Source organism: Protopterus annectens, chromosome 13.part0, assembly GCF_019279795.1.
Source record: "Protopterus annectens isolate FY-2018-M chromosome 13.part0, PAN1.0, whole genome shotgun sequence".
Lineage (NCBI taxonomy): Eukaryota > Metazoa > Chordata > Ceratodontiformes > Protopteridae > Protopterus > Protopterus annectens.
Window position 1 is genome coordinate 596,959,799 of NC_056747.1, and position 18,700 is coordinate 596,978,498.

Here is an 18,700-nt window from a genome sequence, read left to right on the forward strand (position 1 = left end):
CACAACTAAAGCTGTCTTTGGATATGCACCCAAACCCTGGTCCTGAATATGACCAAAAGCAATCCACCAACCCCTCCACTCTACCACTCAACACAAGGACATTAACTTCTAATAGCTCTAACCTCCTGCTCATTAACATGAATGTCATGAGCATAGTCAATAAAATACACAAACCTCATGCCAACCTATCACTTTACTCCCCTGATATCCTAGTTCTAACAAAAACATGGTTAAAACCTGAAATTACAACAATGAAATTCTTCCTCCGGGTTATAATATACATAGAAGTGACAGGAAAAACAAGCGTGCAGGTGGTATAGCCTTAGTGTATAAACAAAATGTAAAAGTAGAACTTAGAGAACCAAGCATGCCTGATTTTTAGTAATATTGAGGGTACTGCTTACCAAACTTGAAATAAACTGCAAGAAATATCTGACCATAATAGGTACTTATATTCCTACTGGCAATAATCCCAACATAATAGAGGATTTTTTACACTGGTTATCACTAACATTCCCACAAGAAATCATCACAATGGGTGACTTTAATACTGACTGGTACTCCTATGACTCTAATAACCCCATTAACTATATTAATATGCATGGCTTCACCCATGTCATACAATCCACAACCAGAAATAAACAAGGCTACCAAAATGGATTCTATTCTAGATTGGATTCCAATTAACAAACCTGCTCAAGCCTACCAATCAGGCTGTCTCCCTAATAGCATTAATGATCATTTCCCATCATATTGAGACACCATCTTCATCCCCACAAATACACTACCTACCATCAAATTTACAATAAAAAGCACTTAATTGCCCAAACCTTTAACTCCATATTACAAAACTGTGACTGCACTCCACTCAAAACAGTACCCCTAGATACAGCTGTGGATTATTTCAACTCTACTTTCCCTGGGATACTAAACAAATTAGCCACATGTGGAACTGCTAGAGTGAAATCCAACTTCTCCCCTTGGCTAATAAAAATACTAAAAATGTATTCAAACTAAGAGATAAAGCCTGGACACTGTGCCACACCAACAAAAATCAAGTTAACCTAGAACAGTATAGACAACTTTGAAATAAAGCCAAAACCCAGGTCAAACCAGAGAAAAAAACATACTATACAGCAAATGAACCACAACAGTCCTAAAAAAAGCTGGTCTGCCATAAATAAATTCCACCAGCCAGGCCAATCCTCCATTCCTACCCCATCAGCCACTAACAATATCGATAGCATAGCTGCACAATTTAACTCTGTCTTTACAAATACTGTATGCACACTTACTAAGACCCACTGCAATGTACCTCCAACTATCCCAAATATAGCCAAAGACACAATAGACTCCATCCCTTTTAAATCTATCCAAGCCTACACCATAAAAAATACTCTCTAAACTAAATCCCACAACCCTTGCAGCTGATAACCTACCCTCTGAATTCTTAAGACTAGCAGAGGATGCCATCTTCTATTCAGTCTCTCTTCTCATTAACCACTCTGTATATGAACAACACATTCCTCTTATCTGGAAAATATCTTACATAATCCCTCTGCACAAAGGTGGCAGCTCTATTGAGTTCTCCAGTTATAGACCCACAGCAATTTTATCACCCCATCCAAAGTCTTAGAAAAATGCATTCATGTGCAGCTCTGTAACAACCTTTTATCCAATAATCTCCTTTCTAGCACACAGCATGGTTTCTGCCTAGATCATAGTACTGCAACTGCCCTGCTCAGCTTTACCAGTACTATCAACCAACATAGAAGTGATGGGAATCTGGTATCCTCCATCTTCTTGGACCTATCCAGAGCAGTTGGTACTGTTTCTCATCAGAAACTACTTGGTGAACTTTCCTTCGTAAAATTCAATCACTCATCACTTGTATATTTCCATAGTTACTTAATTAACTGACAACAAGCTGTCAAATGGCAACATGATCTGTCTTCCTTTTTACCTGTTACCATGGGGGTCCCCAAAGATCAGTTCTAGGTCCTCTACTTTTCAGTATATTTACCAATAGGCTTCATACAACCACTTGTCTAACCTCCATTGTCCAGTATGCTGATGACTCTACTGTTGTCTGTGATGCACCTACCCTGAAAGAACTCAAAGCGAAGACGCAACAGTCCTTGCTTGCTGTTGAAGCCTGGTCATCAGACTCACAACTAATCCTGAATGCATCTCTTAAGCAAAGTCACTGTAACCAAATAATCTAATCCTGCAAGTGACTCTATATTTGATTAGTGGAGCTAAATTAGGAATCCACATCCCACTACCACTGAAATCCATTCAGTATGTAAATCCATTTAAAACACAATCAAAACTTCACCTATCAGATTAATGGATCTGCTCGTGTATATCTCAAAGATTAATGCCAACTTGATCTTCAGCTTGCTATATTGTCAAACCATTTCTCTTTGCTCTGAATCCTATAACCCACAACCAATCTTCACCAATAGCTGAACAGTTTTACTAGCTACTCTGAGCCATATACTTAGTTTATGTGACACTGCTCACTTCTACCTGTATGCTTCTAATATAAACCTTATGATAGCTATATATAATTGTCTGTGAACCTGCTTAATACCACACCTCTTAACTGAACTATTAACATTTCTGCCCTACCGAGTTCCTTCCCTGACTTCTATTTCTAAATACTAATGAGAAGATCTAACTGTTTGACAAATCCAAAAGCTCGTCAAAGGCTCAGTGTTCAACATCTACTAAGTGCACAAGTATATAATATAATAGTTGCCTTTGCTTCATATGAATGTAGTCTAATTAGCAAATGTGCATGTAATTCTTAATTTATATTACTTAATGTGTGTTCATGCAATTACTGAATGTCTGCTTAAAATTTATCGCAATATTTTTTAGCTTTTCTCCCTAGCCCTACACTCAAAAAGTGTTTTTTTTTTTTTACTAAACCCAGTTGTATGAACCTGGTAAAATAAACAAAATACATACATACATAGTTACCTACATAAATAAGTAAATGATCACAAAGAATATAGTATCCCATTATAGATTTCTATGTTACCCCTTCCTGAGGGAAATAGGATGAAGTCGATACAGAAAAAAAATGTAGTTATACAGTTCCTGTCTGTCAAATACTACCAAATCCATTCAAGGGCCTCAATAACCATCTCAAAATCCTATAGGATCTTAACTATATTGTGATGATTTATAAAATGAAACACTTTTTCAATAATTATAAAAAGCTCCATGCTAATTTTAGAAACATCTTATGTGTTGCAATCATGTGTTTTGCTTCAAAACTCACAACTGCTATTGAATGCCAAAAATTAAAATTAATGCCATTGAGCCCTACTTCTGTACAACAAATCAAAATCAAATCACTTGATAATATAAAAAAGAACAAGCATCTCAAACAAAACTACTAGGAGTTATCATGAATTTAAATATAACATTTGACAAATACATTAATTATTTCACCCAAAAGACCAAAAATAATACTTATTATATAAAGTCAAACTATATCTCACAAACATGCTTGGTTTGCAACAGTACAAGCTCTCTTCATATCTAGCTTACTTGTATGCCTCACTGATCTTTAATAATACTCATTCAAAACGTCTGCATAATCTCAACCACAACTGTAATGAAATAGTACAGTTTACATCTGGCCTCTAAAACAGAATGCATCGTTGTGTTGCACTAAGGAATGCAAAGTGGCTAGCATTATAACAGTATGTAACAGTCTCGCATCGTAAAAGAATTCACAATACACCAAACAATCCAAACAAATTCCTAACTATTTCCAACCTAAAACAAAGATATATTTCCAAAAAGAACATATAGATTCTACAGCAAAAATCTAATAATAGCTCTAAAATCAATTGACTGTTATGGTCAGTTTACACACACACACACACACACACACACACACACACGCACGCATGCACGCACACACACACACACACACACACACACGCACACACGCACACTTCTTTTAGGCAGTGTTAGAATGATAGAAGTGAAAGGATACTATTAGCTATTGTATTGGACACAAACCTAAAACATCCAGCATAACGTGCTGAGATCTGTGTCCATTAAGAACTTTATCATTTCAGCAGGGAAACCTTCAGCATGGTGATTAAGGGCAAATTGCAAGCGCACACACACACACACACACACACACACACACACACACACACACACACACACACACACACACACACACACACACACACACACACACACACACACACACACACACACACACACACACACACACACACACACACACACACACACACACACACACACACACACACACACACACACACACACACACACACACCTCTGCTTAGGCATTGCTAGGATCATAAAAGTGATGTAAGAGTGAAAGAAAGAAAAAAAAATGAAATGTCATCTGACACACTCAAGAGTTGTGACTTTTTTTCTTATTCATATTGTTTTGTTTACTGATGATATTATAGGACTAGGCATTGAGAAGTATTGAAGATAACATAAATGTTTCAGAAGGTCATATTGCAATGGGAAGCAAGTTATTCAGTCAACAGCGATAAGAAAAGAAGAACGTGAATGTTTGTAAAGCATTATGCATTGTTAGTCATTCCTGTTTGTAGGATTATGACTAATATTCAAGCTGATTGTATTGAGAACTACTCTAGAAACTGTGTTATTTCTTTTTATGAAATTGTTTCTATAGAATGTATGAATTCTAAATGACTGTTGAATAATGCCTGGTTTTGTAGGGCCATTGGAAGCTTATCTCATTTACTTTGAGGGGATAAAGAAGTTACTTGCAGAGTTAGATTGCTTTTCGAGTGATGAGGTTTGTAGTAAGAGACATTATGGCTCTATTTGAGGAAGTCAGATAAATTTTAAACTGCTGGCAGTCTAATCATGCTGAGTATAATGTAAATGTGTGTGCTTTAATTAAAGGGGTTTCCAACTGCAGATTGCAAAGCTACTTGTTTGACGATACTAAATTTTAATTTTCTTGAGTGGTGGTTATGTATAATGTCCATTGTAGACTGAAGTTTGAGTACACTGCTTAGCATGTTGCAGCACTCAGCATGATGGGAGGATTAGTTATCTTCTGGGAAACTGGTACCCTCCAACTTCAACTGCAAGTGACAGTCATAAGTTTGATGGTTTGTTAGATATGAATGAATGTATTTTCTTCCTATACTGAAGCATTTCATTAATGAATAAATGTAATTTGAATAGATGGTTGTATGTAACGTGTGTAGTACTTATATGTCCTAAGTAATACCCTTCATTCCATGGTCAGAAGTTTGTTGGCTTTATGGGGGGGAGACCACAGGCATTGCAAAGAATAGAGGTTGATTGTTATTGAATAAATAGTGCAAGATGATTGGGCATGTCCACACTGAAAATGTTGAGGTCTAGGAATAGTAGTTCTCTGACTGTGCCAAGATAATTCTGGGTTATTGACTTTACGATAAACTTACAATACTGACAAGGTAATTTAAATTGAGTGGGGATAGGTTCTCTTTTCCTATCCATGTCTCATATTATAATGCTTCATTTTACACTTTTCAGTGTTCAATTTTATTTTATATTTCATGTGAAGTCAACTGCGATAAATACATACGATTCTAGGTACTTGAGAATGGAGAATTTTAGACTATTAGAAAGTAAAGGTAGTATTCATAGTTCTGCATTACTCAACTGTGCAAAGCAAATGTGTGAAACGCACCACTTTGCCAATATGGAAAAACAGTCAGTGAGAAGTAGTGGTTTTGGCTTTCACATCTGTGAAGCTAGTGTACACCTGCCCAGTGCAAAGATAGCAGTATGTAATGGAGGAGTACTTACATCTGTGTGTATCTTTCACTCATATGTGTAACTCCTACATATCTTCATAGGTTTCTGAAGTGCCTTTGTATGTTTCTGTGGTTTGCTGGTCAGCTGCACTTTGCGCTAATACCTGAGCACAGTGCCACTGGTTAGCAGTCTTATTCTGAAGGTGTCCATTGACAGATAGCAGTTTATTGGATTTATAAGTAAGGAAAGGCGATGCACAGGAAAGTTGGAAAAAGGGAGGTTTGTAGACTTGGGAAAAACAGCAATATGACATCAGATGGCTGTGCAGGGGGAGGGGTTAAACCTCTTTTCCTGAAGTGTGTAATAGGTGATGAAGAAGAAGAATGAGCAGTAAGAGAAGGAATGACAGGTAGAGAAGAGATAAGGGTACTGACAATAAACATAAGGAGACAAGACAGGGTGAGTGATCGCACAATATATTGGGGTCATAAATGGAAGGGAAGACACACAGAGGAGGACAAATGGCGATGGGGAGGAATTGTACAGAAGTACTAAGGGTCAGTATGAACCAGAAAGGTGGGTGTGCTGATGATGAGGATGGGTGTTACAGAAGTACCACAACTATCACCCTGCCCTGGAGATCAACTCCTTGCCCAGATGATCCTATGCAGCCAGAGCTGGATGTTGAGTTTGTAGCCGCTGTTGGCTTTACTGATTAGAACCTACTGGGACAGTGACTCTTGCACTCACTGAAGACAGTCATATGGGCTCCATTCCCTCTCCAATGCTTTTGCAATAACAGCCTCCATCACAGTCTGTAGCTACAGCTGTTCCAGGTGATGGCTGCTATTCCACAGGCTGCCAACAAGGGGAGAACTTACCACACCTCCCTGGCAAAGCTAACACAGAATGTACTGCTGGGAGTGATCTCACCCTGGCTGGTGGGAATGACTGCAGCTGAAAGGCCCCAGCCTCTTCTGGATCTGTACAGGGAGACAAAAAAGGGGGAAAAAAGTAGTAGTAGTCGAAGGAGAAAATGTTTAACAAAATACAATGGTTGTTAAATTATTTTGCATTACTATCAAGTTATCCTTGGGAAGAAGAAATACATGTGGGGCTGGGGACTGATTGCACCAGTTTTCTTTGAGGTGGTGGTTGTGCTCTATCTCTTCCAATGCTGCCAAACAAAAAGGAAAAAAGAAGTGGTCTGCTATATTATAAGCAGCACTTTCTTACAAAATATAAGGATTGTGTTCAAGTGTCTGAACATAACCAGCTTATTGTGTGTTCAAGACCTGAATGTCATGAAATCTCATTGACAGCAAAGCTTGAGAGGTCAATTTTGGCATCTATGTCAAGAACACACAATAAAGGTTATGTCTGGAGACCTGATCATATTTCCTTGAAATCTTTATTTAGTACATGGAACTTTACCTGACATCATACTACCAGTAAAAAAAGTGCAGGAGTACAGTGTTTTACTGGTTTTGAAACCCAGTAAAGTACTTAGTGAACACTGTCAGGTGGAACATAGTACATCTCTCAACTGCTTTGCTTATGAATTCTGGACAAATCCAAAAATAGAGAGATAAAGGATCAAAATAAGGGACATTTTTAATATTGCTTTAATCACTTAAAATGTTAATAGAACAAACGGTTTGCATCAGCATGCATTTTCTAAGCAATAAGTATGAAACTCTTAATATCTGACATTATTGACTGATTATAGTCTTCAATGATTTATCAAAAAATAAAAACTTTTATGCCATACAGTATAAAAATATAAGGCAAAACATACCTCTCAACCTCTTAGAGCAAACAATCTGGACAAAGCTAAAGGTAATGGGGCAAAGGCACAGATTTTAAATATTGCTCATACAAACTTAGAAAGTTGAAAGAATAACAGGTTTTACATTAAAATGCATTTTCAGAGGATGTGAAGTCTGAAACTCAAATGTCTGTCATTATTTAGTGAGTTCAGTCCTCATTGATTTGATAGAAAAACACACATTTTTATGTGGAACACAAAACATAAGGCAAACATCTGAACATTCTGCAAAAATCTGGACAGTTGAGAGGTATGAGGCAAAATCAGAAATTTTCTTTGAAGTACATCAAGCAGAAATAATGTGCACCTCTTACAGCGGGTAAACAGTTTTTACGTGCTTAGACACTCCATTGCGCCATACTTTCTGTTTGCAAGCATGCCAGCGAAGCCCTAACAGCTTTTGCAAGCTGTTTTACTTTTTGACATTGTCCTTTACAGACAGCACTCTTCTCTGTTAGTCCCTAGAGCAAGACCCAAGTCTTAAAAACATGTGGGTGTCCTTAACAAGCTTCTGTAATGCACAGTTACTGAAGTCTTATACTTGAGAAGTGCTTAACAGATTTATCTTTTTCCCGATTTTGGAGTACATGAATATACTACAATAGTATTTTATTTTTATATTTTCTGTGACAGCTGAATCCTGCCAGGGTACTTATTTTAGCTAACTGTAAGTAAATAAATAAAAATCTCAACCATAGCACTATGCTCCTAGCCTGTGTTTAAGAGTAAAGCACAGCAGTATGCATTTGCTTGTAATACCACACATGGGGATTTTTCCACTGTCCAAAGTCTGACACCTGATGAGCATTCTCTATCAATATGAGAGGATGCCTTTGATGCAAAGGATGATGGAACTAGTGCTGTTAAAGGTGGTTGGCTTCTGTCAGCTTGGTATACCATCACCGTATTCATACAGGTGTTACAATAGGCCAGTACTACCTTAATAGAAATGAACAGACATATTAGGATCAGTGAAAGAAATAGACTACAGAAGTCAATAAAACCCCAAAAGTTAGAAGTTTGGTAAAACAAATGAATGCAGTAATTTGGACTGTCCATAGAGATTTATGTGATATAACAGAAGTAAATAGGATATATTACTGTGCAGCTAAATTAATAACAGATAGTCTTACCACAAAAATACAGGGTAGTAAGGGAAAGGAAGGGGAGAAATCAAATGCCATCATGGAAGTATCGAATAGCAAAAACTATAAAGCAATTAAGATGAGAAGTGTCACTGTTAGAAGAGTATAGAAGAGGGAACAGATCAACAAAAATACTTTGAAAGATAGATGTGATAAAAGCAATGCACAGTATCAGAACAGATCAGGATCTGTCATGCACTACTGCATATAATAAACTAAAAATATCATCACAGGCAGAAAAAACTTAGAAGATCTGCAGATAAATTTAAAGGAAAAGTACAAATTCAGCAATTTACTGATGACCCAAAAAAATTTACAAAGAATTGGGAAACAAGGCAAAAGGAAATGAAACACCACCAAAAAAAGAAATAGATACATTTTGGAGAAATATCTATGAAGATCCTGTGGAATGTAACAAAGATGCTAAATGGATAGAAGAAGTAAATGAAAGAATTAAGAAGTGCAAATGCAGAGGATATCAAATGGGATGAAGTAATGACCAGAGAGATTGAAACAAAGTTAAGAAAAGCTCCTAATTGGAAAAACTCCAGGCCCAGATGCAGTACCTAACTTCTGACTAAAAGTATTAACATATTTACATGAAGATTTAGCCCTGAGTAAGAACTATTTATAGGCACACCCTGACTACACACCAGCCTGGTTAACAATAGGACAAACAGTACTCCTACTTAACAGTGAACCTGCAAGCTGTCCTAAAAACTAAAGATCAATAGTTTGCCTTCTGACAACATATAAACTATACACTGCAACTGATGGCAACTGAGTTTATAGTCATTTAGAGGAAAACTCAATCATGGCAATAGAACAAAAGGGTAATAAAAGAAAGCCATATAGAACAAAGGATCATTTGTTGTTAAATAAAGTCATAATGGAGAACTGTAAAATGGGGAAGAAACTAAGTATGGCGTGGATAGACTATAAAAAAGCATTTGACAGTATCCCACATTCATGGATAAAAGGTGCTTAAAAATATATAAGATACACCTTACACTGATCGATTACATTACAGTGACCATGAAACAGTGGCAAACCACTTTACAGTTAAGCCATAATTAAGAGCAAATTATTATTCTAGGGATAAAAATTCAAAGGGGGATATTCCAGGGTGATCTCTGTCACCGCTGCTATTTTGTCCTGCCCTTAACCCATTAAGCTGTCTACTTAACAGATTAGGTCATGGCTACAATTTGGCTCCCAGAAAACAACAAAGTGTAAAGACTTCTCATCTTCTTTTTGTAGATTTTTAAAACTATATAGTTCATCAGACAAGGAACTGAAAGCACAACTGCAAGTGGTCAAAACTTTTTCAGATGATATAAGAATGTCATTTGGTCTTGATAAATGTGCAAAAGCAACCTTTGAAGCAGGAAAGCTGCAGCACCAAGAAAACATTAGTTTGGGACTGGAAATGATATAAAGAACTTGACCAAAAGGCCAGAAAACAAAAGAAAGAATATAAGGTGAAATATCAGATGAGAAGGCAAGATATGTGGAAAATGCATAAACATAGTTGCAAGTATAGGAAACTCTTGGAACAACCTCATGTTGATCAGGATCGAACACAGGAATGGTTAAGGAGAAGTGAATTTAAACCAAAAGATGAAACATTAATATTGTGGCCCAAGATAGTGGACTAAGTACACTTTGGTTTACAAAGTCCACCGAACATGTGTGAGAAACAGACAAATGTAGGTTTTGTAAAACAGAATTGGAAACAGTTGCACACCTCGTTGCTGGTTGCACCGTATTAATGGCAAAAGGACTGTATACCGAAAGGCATAATAATATGACAAGACTATTGCAATGGGGATTGTGCAAACATTATAATATTGAAGTAACTGAAAAACACTGGAAACATGAGCCACAAAGCATCATAGAAAAATGAAGATTATGTCACATGGGATCATCCATTACCAACAGTTAAAAAAATAGATGCAAGAAAACCAGACATAGTAGTCCATGAAAAGAAGACAAAAGTAGCATTGATAACTGAAATTGCTACATTCACTGACTACAGTGTCTTACGTGCAGAGAGATACAAAATCATAAAATACCAGAATTTGCAGGCAGAAATGAGGGCAATATGGAAGAAAGATACCCAGATAGATCCAGTAGTACTAGGAACAATGGGTCTTATACAAAATAATTTGCAATCGTACTTCAATATGTTACCGATACATGTAACTCCATACGAATTGCAGGAGGAGTCATTATTGGGCACATTGCGGGCGCTGTGAAGAGCACTTCTGCTAATGTCAAAGATTGAAATAATACTAATTTCATGAACTTTAATCATACTTTGACATAAAAATGGGGTCCATTCCAATTATGGTATTAGAAACCCAAATGTTTTGAAGAAATTAAAAGGTGTTACAGTAGGCCAGTATTGCATTGCAATGTGTGTTAAAATATGGATGTTATTTCTTGATAGCAAGACTGCATATCAGTTGAAATGTTTCTACATCAGTTACATTAGCACTGACAACATAATGACTGCAAACAGATATATCAAGTGGTACATATAGCTTTCCTTCACTTCCATATCTACTAATACTTATACATGGATTTACTGGTAAATTATTAGACACCAGAGGAGACATAAGTGTTAGGTTGTGATGCACCACAGGACGGTGAGTTTGAGAGCCAAGTGCTTTCACCAGTGATGCCATTAGTCTCATTCTCATGACACAACATGAGGGCAGTGGAACACAGTCAGCCCTTCCCACCCAGATTCATAACTCTAGAATTGATGCAGCAAATTCACACCATGGACACATGTCAAAGCCAAAAGGGGTTGAATTCCCCTCACATCACAACACTTCTTTCTGGTGTGCATGCTGAACCCCTGGAGGAAGACATTGCAATGTTGGAGGTTCGATTACCAACTGTGCAGCCTGTCCACAGTGATGCCCAGAAAAGGCTTCAATTACATTTAGCTCCAGAGATACATGAAGTGTTGTTTGCATAGCAACAAATGTGCAGTGAAGTGAGTCAGACACAGGCTGCTTTTGGTGAGGGTTAGATAGATGCATTGAGAGTGCTAGGTGGTGTATGTGAGGACATTCACCAGTACAAAAGAATAGCGGATTTCAGGAGCAATGCTGTCTGTTCACTAGCAAGGACTTACCAGACAGATATTGATAACAATGGTATAGTGTGACAGATGGCAGGTCCACGTGCCTGGTGGCCATTGTAGAGTATGCACCACAGGTGCCACAAGCATGTGCAGCATTCATGGATGTGGATTCCTGCAGGATTCACCCAGTTAGACACCATCAGATTTCCACTTTGTGTCATAAAACCCCTCAGTTAAGGTCAAGGTCTCAGAACATTGGCTATTCACATTCAGTGACAGCCTTGGCATCTTGTAGGTCTCACCATCATAACAACTGCCATTCCCAGTGATATTATTTGGAGACATTATTTAAAACACAATACCAATGTGATAGGCACTTGCATTTTCAGACATTTTGACACCACCCCAAATCCAGCCGCATCCTTGACCCCACACACTACCAAGAGAAACTATAGTGACCAAAAACCCATGTGAAGAAAATGGAACCCAATATTCTGTCTGTGAGGAGGAGGAGGAGTAAAAACATTTGCACTTACCTGGAAGGATAATAAAACATTACTGTCAATGACTTCATAGAAGAAATGAAAAAATATCTCCTGAGAAAAAAAAAGCTCAGAAATTACTAGTCTGCAGGAACCTTGCTCTAGAATAACAATTGATAACATCATGATGTCATTACATTTTAACCAACATCTTTGGAAAAGGCTATTGTGTGGTCATATGCCCTGTTTAACAACCCTGACCACTCTTGCCAAAACCCTCCCCCTGCTGGTATGCCTAACACTTGTACCCTCTGTCTATTAACCACTGTACAAAAGAGAATGGCTGTGAGCACATTAATTGTACATTTGTATGTGGTGTGTGGAGAAATGCCTAATGCACAGTGTGAGTTGACCATGCACTACTCAGCAAAGCCCACAGGTAACACTGCATGCACCAGGTTTTATCTTTATCATTTTACACAGTTACATTAGAATGGTATGACCCATAGTTGTGGACCAAATGCCACCACTTCATCTGCGCTGCAATGTGCCATGCATGAGCCTGAATTGGGGGGGGGGGGTGTTATGCAGCTGCCATAGGCTGACCACCATCTCTATCATCATTCATGTAATAAAGTAGACACTGCTACACTACCACTGCATGTTTTCTCAGTCACTGTTGGATCTTGTTATGAATAATGCAGCAACCAATAAACAGTCTGCATGCAGTACTGGGGCCATACTGAAGGATCCCCTCCCCAGACCTGTCCAGGCAGTGAAATTTCGCTTTATGATAGCTGAAGACTTGCTCAGTGACTATCTGTGTCAAGGACAGGGGGTTGGTGTTATAGCTCTCGCAGCTCTCTTCTGCACCTCCATGTAGGTTACACACTTGTATGATTAGTCAAGGATCAAGTGGAGTGTGTCATCTGAAATAGTTTCTTGTAGAACCAATAACACATTGCAAGAGAAGAATCCCTACCTTGTCATAAAGACAACTATTCCTGATATTTTTTAGATAAGTGCACATTGCTGCACATGGTCTTTAAGTATTCGCTCAGTTAATTGTTTCCTTTCAACTTATATACAACGTGCTGATAAAAGATTAAAACTCTTTAGTCTTAATGCATGGTGAATTTATATTGGGCCCTCCTAAATTTGAATATTTAGGTCTTCTGTTTGATCCTTAATTTACCTTCCATAATCACACCAGTATGCATTTAAGCTGTCTTATTCTAACTCAAAATATCATACAAAATATCAAATCTTCTTACCCCAGAAGCCAGAAGATCTATTACCATTAATGTTTTAATACCTGGATCAGAATACACCTTCCTATTATTACATCCTGTACTGGACAATATACTTCCTTTCTTCCATGTGCCAAAGACAAAAGTCTTATGTTTACACACCTCTCAAGCTAAAAAGAACACAATTGCATTCCTTAGTGCTAGAGCTACCCTTTCCCAATATCCTTACCTCCAAAATTCTATTTCACAGATATTGTCCTCAGTTGTTCAATAAACTAGCCATTAGAAGCTCCATGTAATCTATGCGTTACTCAGATAATATGCCCCCCCCAATTCTTATTGGTTGTATCTGAGATGTCATTTTACAAAATGGTCCCTGACTCATTAAACTCAATTCTTGACTCTATTAGATAGGCAGACAGACAGATGTGATTCTTTTCAAAAGGTTATCTGGTAAGTGAAAACAAATCCAAATACCTTAGAAACTCCGTATAAATCTTTATTATCTGATGTTTCTATCATGGTCCATCAGGTCAATACCCTCATTTCCTTCCTTCAAAACCACTCTGAAAAACTTTCTAGCCAAAAACTGCCTCTTTTTTTGCTCAGCACCAGGATAAACTATACCCCTCAATGTGAACAAATACCTATTCATACTTCATATTTCCTTACTCTCCCTTCTTCACTCACTCCCTTACTTCAACGTCTCTCCCCTGGCTTTCTCTTTAAATATGCCATAAGCCTGCTTTCTCTCACTTCATATTGTAATTCACATTTGCATTATACTAATTTACCTATAATTTCTTTATAAACTGGCTAAAATTTAGCTAACTATTAAATCACTGTCATTAACTTGTATCTGTTGTTTGCATATTATGTCTAATTCGATATAAATATTTAGACTGTAGTTGTTTTTTTCTATTATTTTTAAAGACTGTGAAACTTATTGTTCTTAAAATGTTTTGCAATACTTTGGAGTTTTTCTCCCCAGGCTTCCACTGAAAAGGGACTCCCACCTAGTCAGACTTTCCCAGTCATCAAATGTCAATCAATCAATAAACAAATATGGGAGGAAACTCAGTAGAAGTCTCTAACTTTTGTCCAATTGCAGTTCTCTCCCCTCTCTCAAAAATCATAGAAAAATGTATCCATGCTCAACTTCTTCAACGTCTCCTCTCAGAACAGCTTTTAACCAGTCCTCAACATGGATTCTGCTCTGGCCAGAGTACAATTACTGCACTTTTTAGATAATATAAACAAGAAAATGGATTCTTGCAGACTTACATCTTCTTTATTTTTGGATCTGTCCAAAGCCTTTAATACTGTCTCACATAACAAACTACCTCAACAACTGTACCATCTCAGCCTATCCCCTCCTTCACTTCAGTGGTTTAAAAGCTGCTTGATCGACAGCAAACTGTTAGATGGCAACATATTTTCTTTCTCCTTACCTCCCCGTTACCACTGGTATACTGGGAAGCTCAGTGCTCGGTCCACTTCTCTTTAACATTTCCATTAATGACCTCTAGCTCTCCTAGGCAAGTAACACTTATACAGTATGCTGATGATTCAGTAGTAATATGGTCATCTGACACTTGGGCACATCTTCTTGAAATAACACAAGAAGCCTTCATGTCTTTTGAAAACTGGCTTCACAAAGTCCGATTATTACTCAAGCCCCAAAAGCAAAACTACTCTTATTTTTCCTCAAAGCACATCCGAATGACAAAATCCAGCTTCAAAATCTTCTCACTTAACAATACAGAGATAGAAATTGCATCCCATACAAAGCAGTTTGGTGTGACAGTTGATGACAGCATCAGATTTAAACTCCAAGTTCAAAATAATATTTAAAAACAAACTGGCCAGAAATGTGGCATGCTTTACAGACATAAAAACGTTCTTACTAACTCTGGTAATACCACCCTGCAATAACTTGCCTCCTTTCTTCACTCTTATATGGTGCCCCTATCCTTACCAACCTGCAGGTATCTGTTGAAACTAAACTTGAAATATGCCACAACAAAGTTGTTAAATTTGCTGCCAGTAAACAATACTATACACATCACTGCAAGGCCCTTAAAAATTTGAACTGGCTTGAACTACCCCACTAACTGGATTTCTTACAACAAGCTACCATTTATAAACCCCATGCCTGTCTGTACTAAGCTCTATTCTTCCTTCCTATCACCCAAACAGACCCCTTTGTTCCAGTGATAAACAACTTCTCACCATCTATAAACCTCAAAAAACAATTGGAAATAGCATTTACTGCTACTCTGTTGCCAAAAAAATGGAATTCTATTCCACGGTCTATTAGAAGTATAACCTACTTTCCTTCCTCAAGCTTCTTCTAAGAGGCCACCCATCAAATTCATAGTGCTGCTCATGTTCTACCCCTGGTCGACCATCAATCTTGTCTACTTTTCACCAACTCTATCTGCGCAGATTCTTTACCCATCACCACTTCCTCATCTTCACCTGACTATCCTTCCCTCTTTACCACTTTACATAATATCTTCCTACCATCTACTCTCCATTAATGCTAATCTATCCTAATCGCTCTTCCTCATTATAGTTAAAATTAAACACATGACTTATGAATTACTACTGTGAATTTCCAAAAAGACACACTCCAGAATCGCATGCAGTGTTTTACGTTGCTTTTTCTCATTGTTCTCTTTGTAACCTTCTTTCATTATACCGCCATTCCTTGCAATAATGTTGATTATTTTTGAAATGCATTATTTTCAACTGTTTTTATGTACTGTCTTTGAAAAAAAATTTTCTCTGTTAAATGGAGCTTTTCCCCCCAGGTCTCTGCTGAAAATGGGCTCCTGTGATCCAGTCAGACTTTCCCAGTAAACAAATGTCAATTAATAAATAAATGGTCAAGTAATTTATTGCTTTTACTTTGATGTTATCATGACTACTCCTAAGATGTCATACCTAGCGATCTTACTGTACTTAATTATGTTAAATCCATTTGTTGCTTTCTTTTATCATTATTGTTCAAATGTTTGTTTACAACTTGCTTTGTTTATGTAATTGTACTAGCCTCTCTGGCCTGGGTCATGGCTGAAAAGGGTCTATGGACCAATCCACCTACCTGGTTAGCAAATGCAAGTACATGACTAACTCAATGTAACATGATATGAGAATTAGAATTCAGAATGTGGCAATATATCCTAAAAGTGGCTTCTCCACTGCCTTGAATAATTCGGTGATATTGTGGTGATAGCTGTTTCACCACTTGTGCAATGCACAATTGTACAGATAATCGCACTTGGTTGAAGTAAACTAGGTTTCATTTAAATAGGTCACTACAGTTTGGGTTCTGTCCTTGAGCTGAGCTGAAGTGATTACATTAAATGTTTTACATGTGCTGGGGGATCTATGTCAGATGACAGAGTTTTCAGAAACTCGAAATTCATATAGTGCAGACCATATGATCGAGTTTCCAAAAACTCGAACATAAAAAAAAACACAAAAATCTACTTTTTTTACATTTATGCAGGGGGGGGGGGCATTTATGTTGGTATTAGATATACCAACTCCGAGATCATACTACAGTGAAGAAAAGGGTAAATTTCCCAACCCTCGCTGTACCGCAATCTCAATTCAAAAACTTCAGGTTTTCAAAAATGCAATCATGTGGTCTCAACCATATGAATTTCAAGTTTCTGAAAACTCAATCAACTGATAGGGATCCACACTAGGGAGGTATGAGATATGATGGGAGTTGCCAGTACAGAAAAAAATAACCAATTTTGAAAAGTGAATAGACATCTTTGTTCTGATTGACTCAGTTTTCAGTGAACTAGCCTTCAGTCATGTGACATTGGCCCCATGTGATAGGGTCAGAATTTCTACTGAATCCAAGATGCTTTAGTATACACTCCTGCATGGTATGAGAAAGATACAGGAAATGTATTTATAGCAGATCTGGTGAAAACTATTATCTGTAAGTTCAGTCTAAAGACTTTATAATCACAAAGCATTCAGGTGCTCACAAGTGATAGCATACACTAAATGCACCTCTCCTTTTCTTAAAAACTTGCTGTAGTGGAGACAACTATACCCTTACTTGGTACAAGTGCCAGAAATGAAATATTGCCAAATTAGTTCAGCTCAGACAGAAATGTGAAGTGTAACAGAAAGCATCATGTGTGTCTTCATATACCTCAAAATTTATGATATTTTTGAATTTATGCTAATCAGTTGGGACTCAAAGGTTCGCTCCATAGATGTTTTTAAGTTCTTTTGGAGGTTGGCATAATGGTTAAGGAGTTTACTTTACAAACACAAGGTGCAGGGTTTGATTCTCACATGGGGTAATTGGCTAGGCTTAAAATGGCCTACAGGAGCAATTAGCCTAGTATTAATATATGAACCTTTACTGACCTTAAGTATAGTGTATTTGTTCTTACTGTCATCTTTAAAAAAAAAAAAAACTATGGTTTGTATACTCAAAACAACTTTCCCATGAAAAAGCTGCTCCTTTATAATGTGTTAAGATCATAAAGTATTTGTTCTGAAACATAGCCAAAGAGGTGGGTCTGCAAGATTTGTGTGCATGTCGTGTATATAGGTGTACTGGCTTTATAATTAGTATGCAGAAAATCTAAGCTTTAAACAAATCCTGGGTCAAAAGGGAAGTTTTTTTTTAAAATCCTATGTAATTCTTTACCTTTTCCTGCATAACCTGTTCCTGATACTCTACCTTAATGGTAGCCCGCCCAACGTACTCATTAATCTGTAGTCCCACACCTTTTATTTTCACTCTTAACATTTCACAAGGAGCAAGTTGACAGAGGGTGGTGTCAGTAATCACAGAAGGTTTGTAAGGAAGAGTACCCATATTAGGACGTATAAAAACAAAACTTGTGAGAGTGTAACTTTATGCCAAAGGCTACATTTGGTTTAAAACAGGAAAAGTGCTGAAGCAGTCGAGATGATGGGGTTTCTACGGAACTTGCCTTTTGTAAGTATTTCTTTTCTTTGTCTTCGACCATAACTGCAGGTCACAGAACTGAGCTTTGTTAAAGAGTATACATGGAAGATGTTTTTGTGTTATGTTTTCAGATTATTAGATGAGTTTGTCACAG

At 37.4% G+C, this 18,700-nt stretch overlaps 1 protein-coding gene across 8 annotated transcripts in view; it reads left to right on the forward strand.

The window, feature by feature from the left end:
• Positions 1-18,700, forward strand: part of RAP1GAP2 (RAP1 GTPase activating protein 2) — a 2,340,619-nt gene that overhangs the window by 1,583,290 nt on the left and 738,629 nt on the right. For 2 of the 8 annotated variants that reach the window (XM_044054259.1, XM_044054261.1), the window contains exon 1: positions 18,344-18,576. The exons of the other annotated variants lie outside the window; for them this stretch is intronic. In XM_044054259.1, coding sequence (XP_043910194.1) covers positions 18,547-18,576 — 30 coding nt within the window. In that variant the 5' untranslated portion in view covers positions 18,344-18,546. Of the gene's footprint in view, positions 1-18,343; positions 18,577-18,700 lie in introns of those variants that run through there. 8 annotated transcript variants of the gene reach the window in all.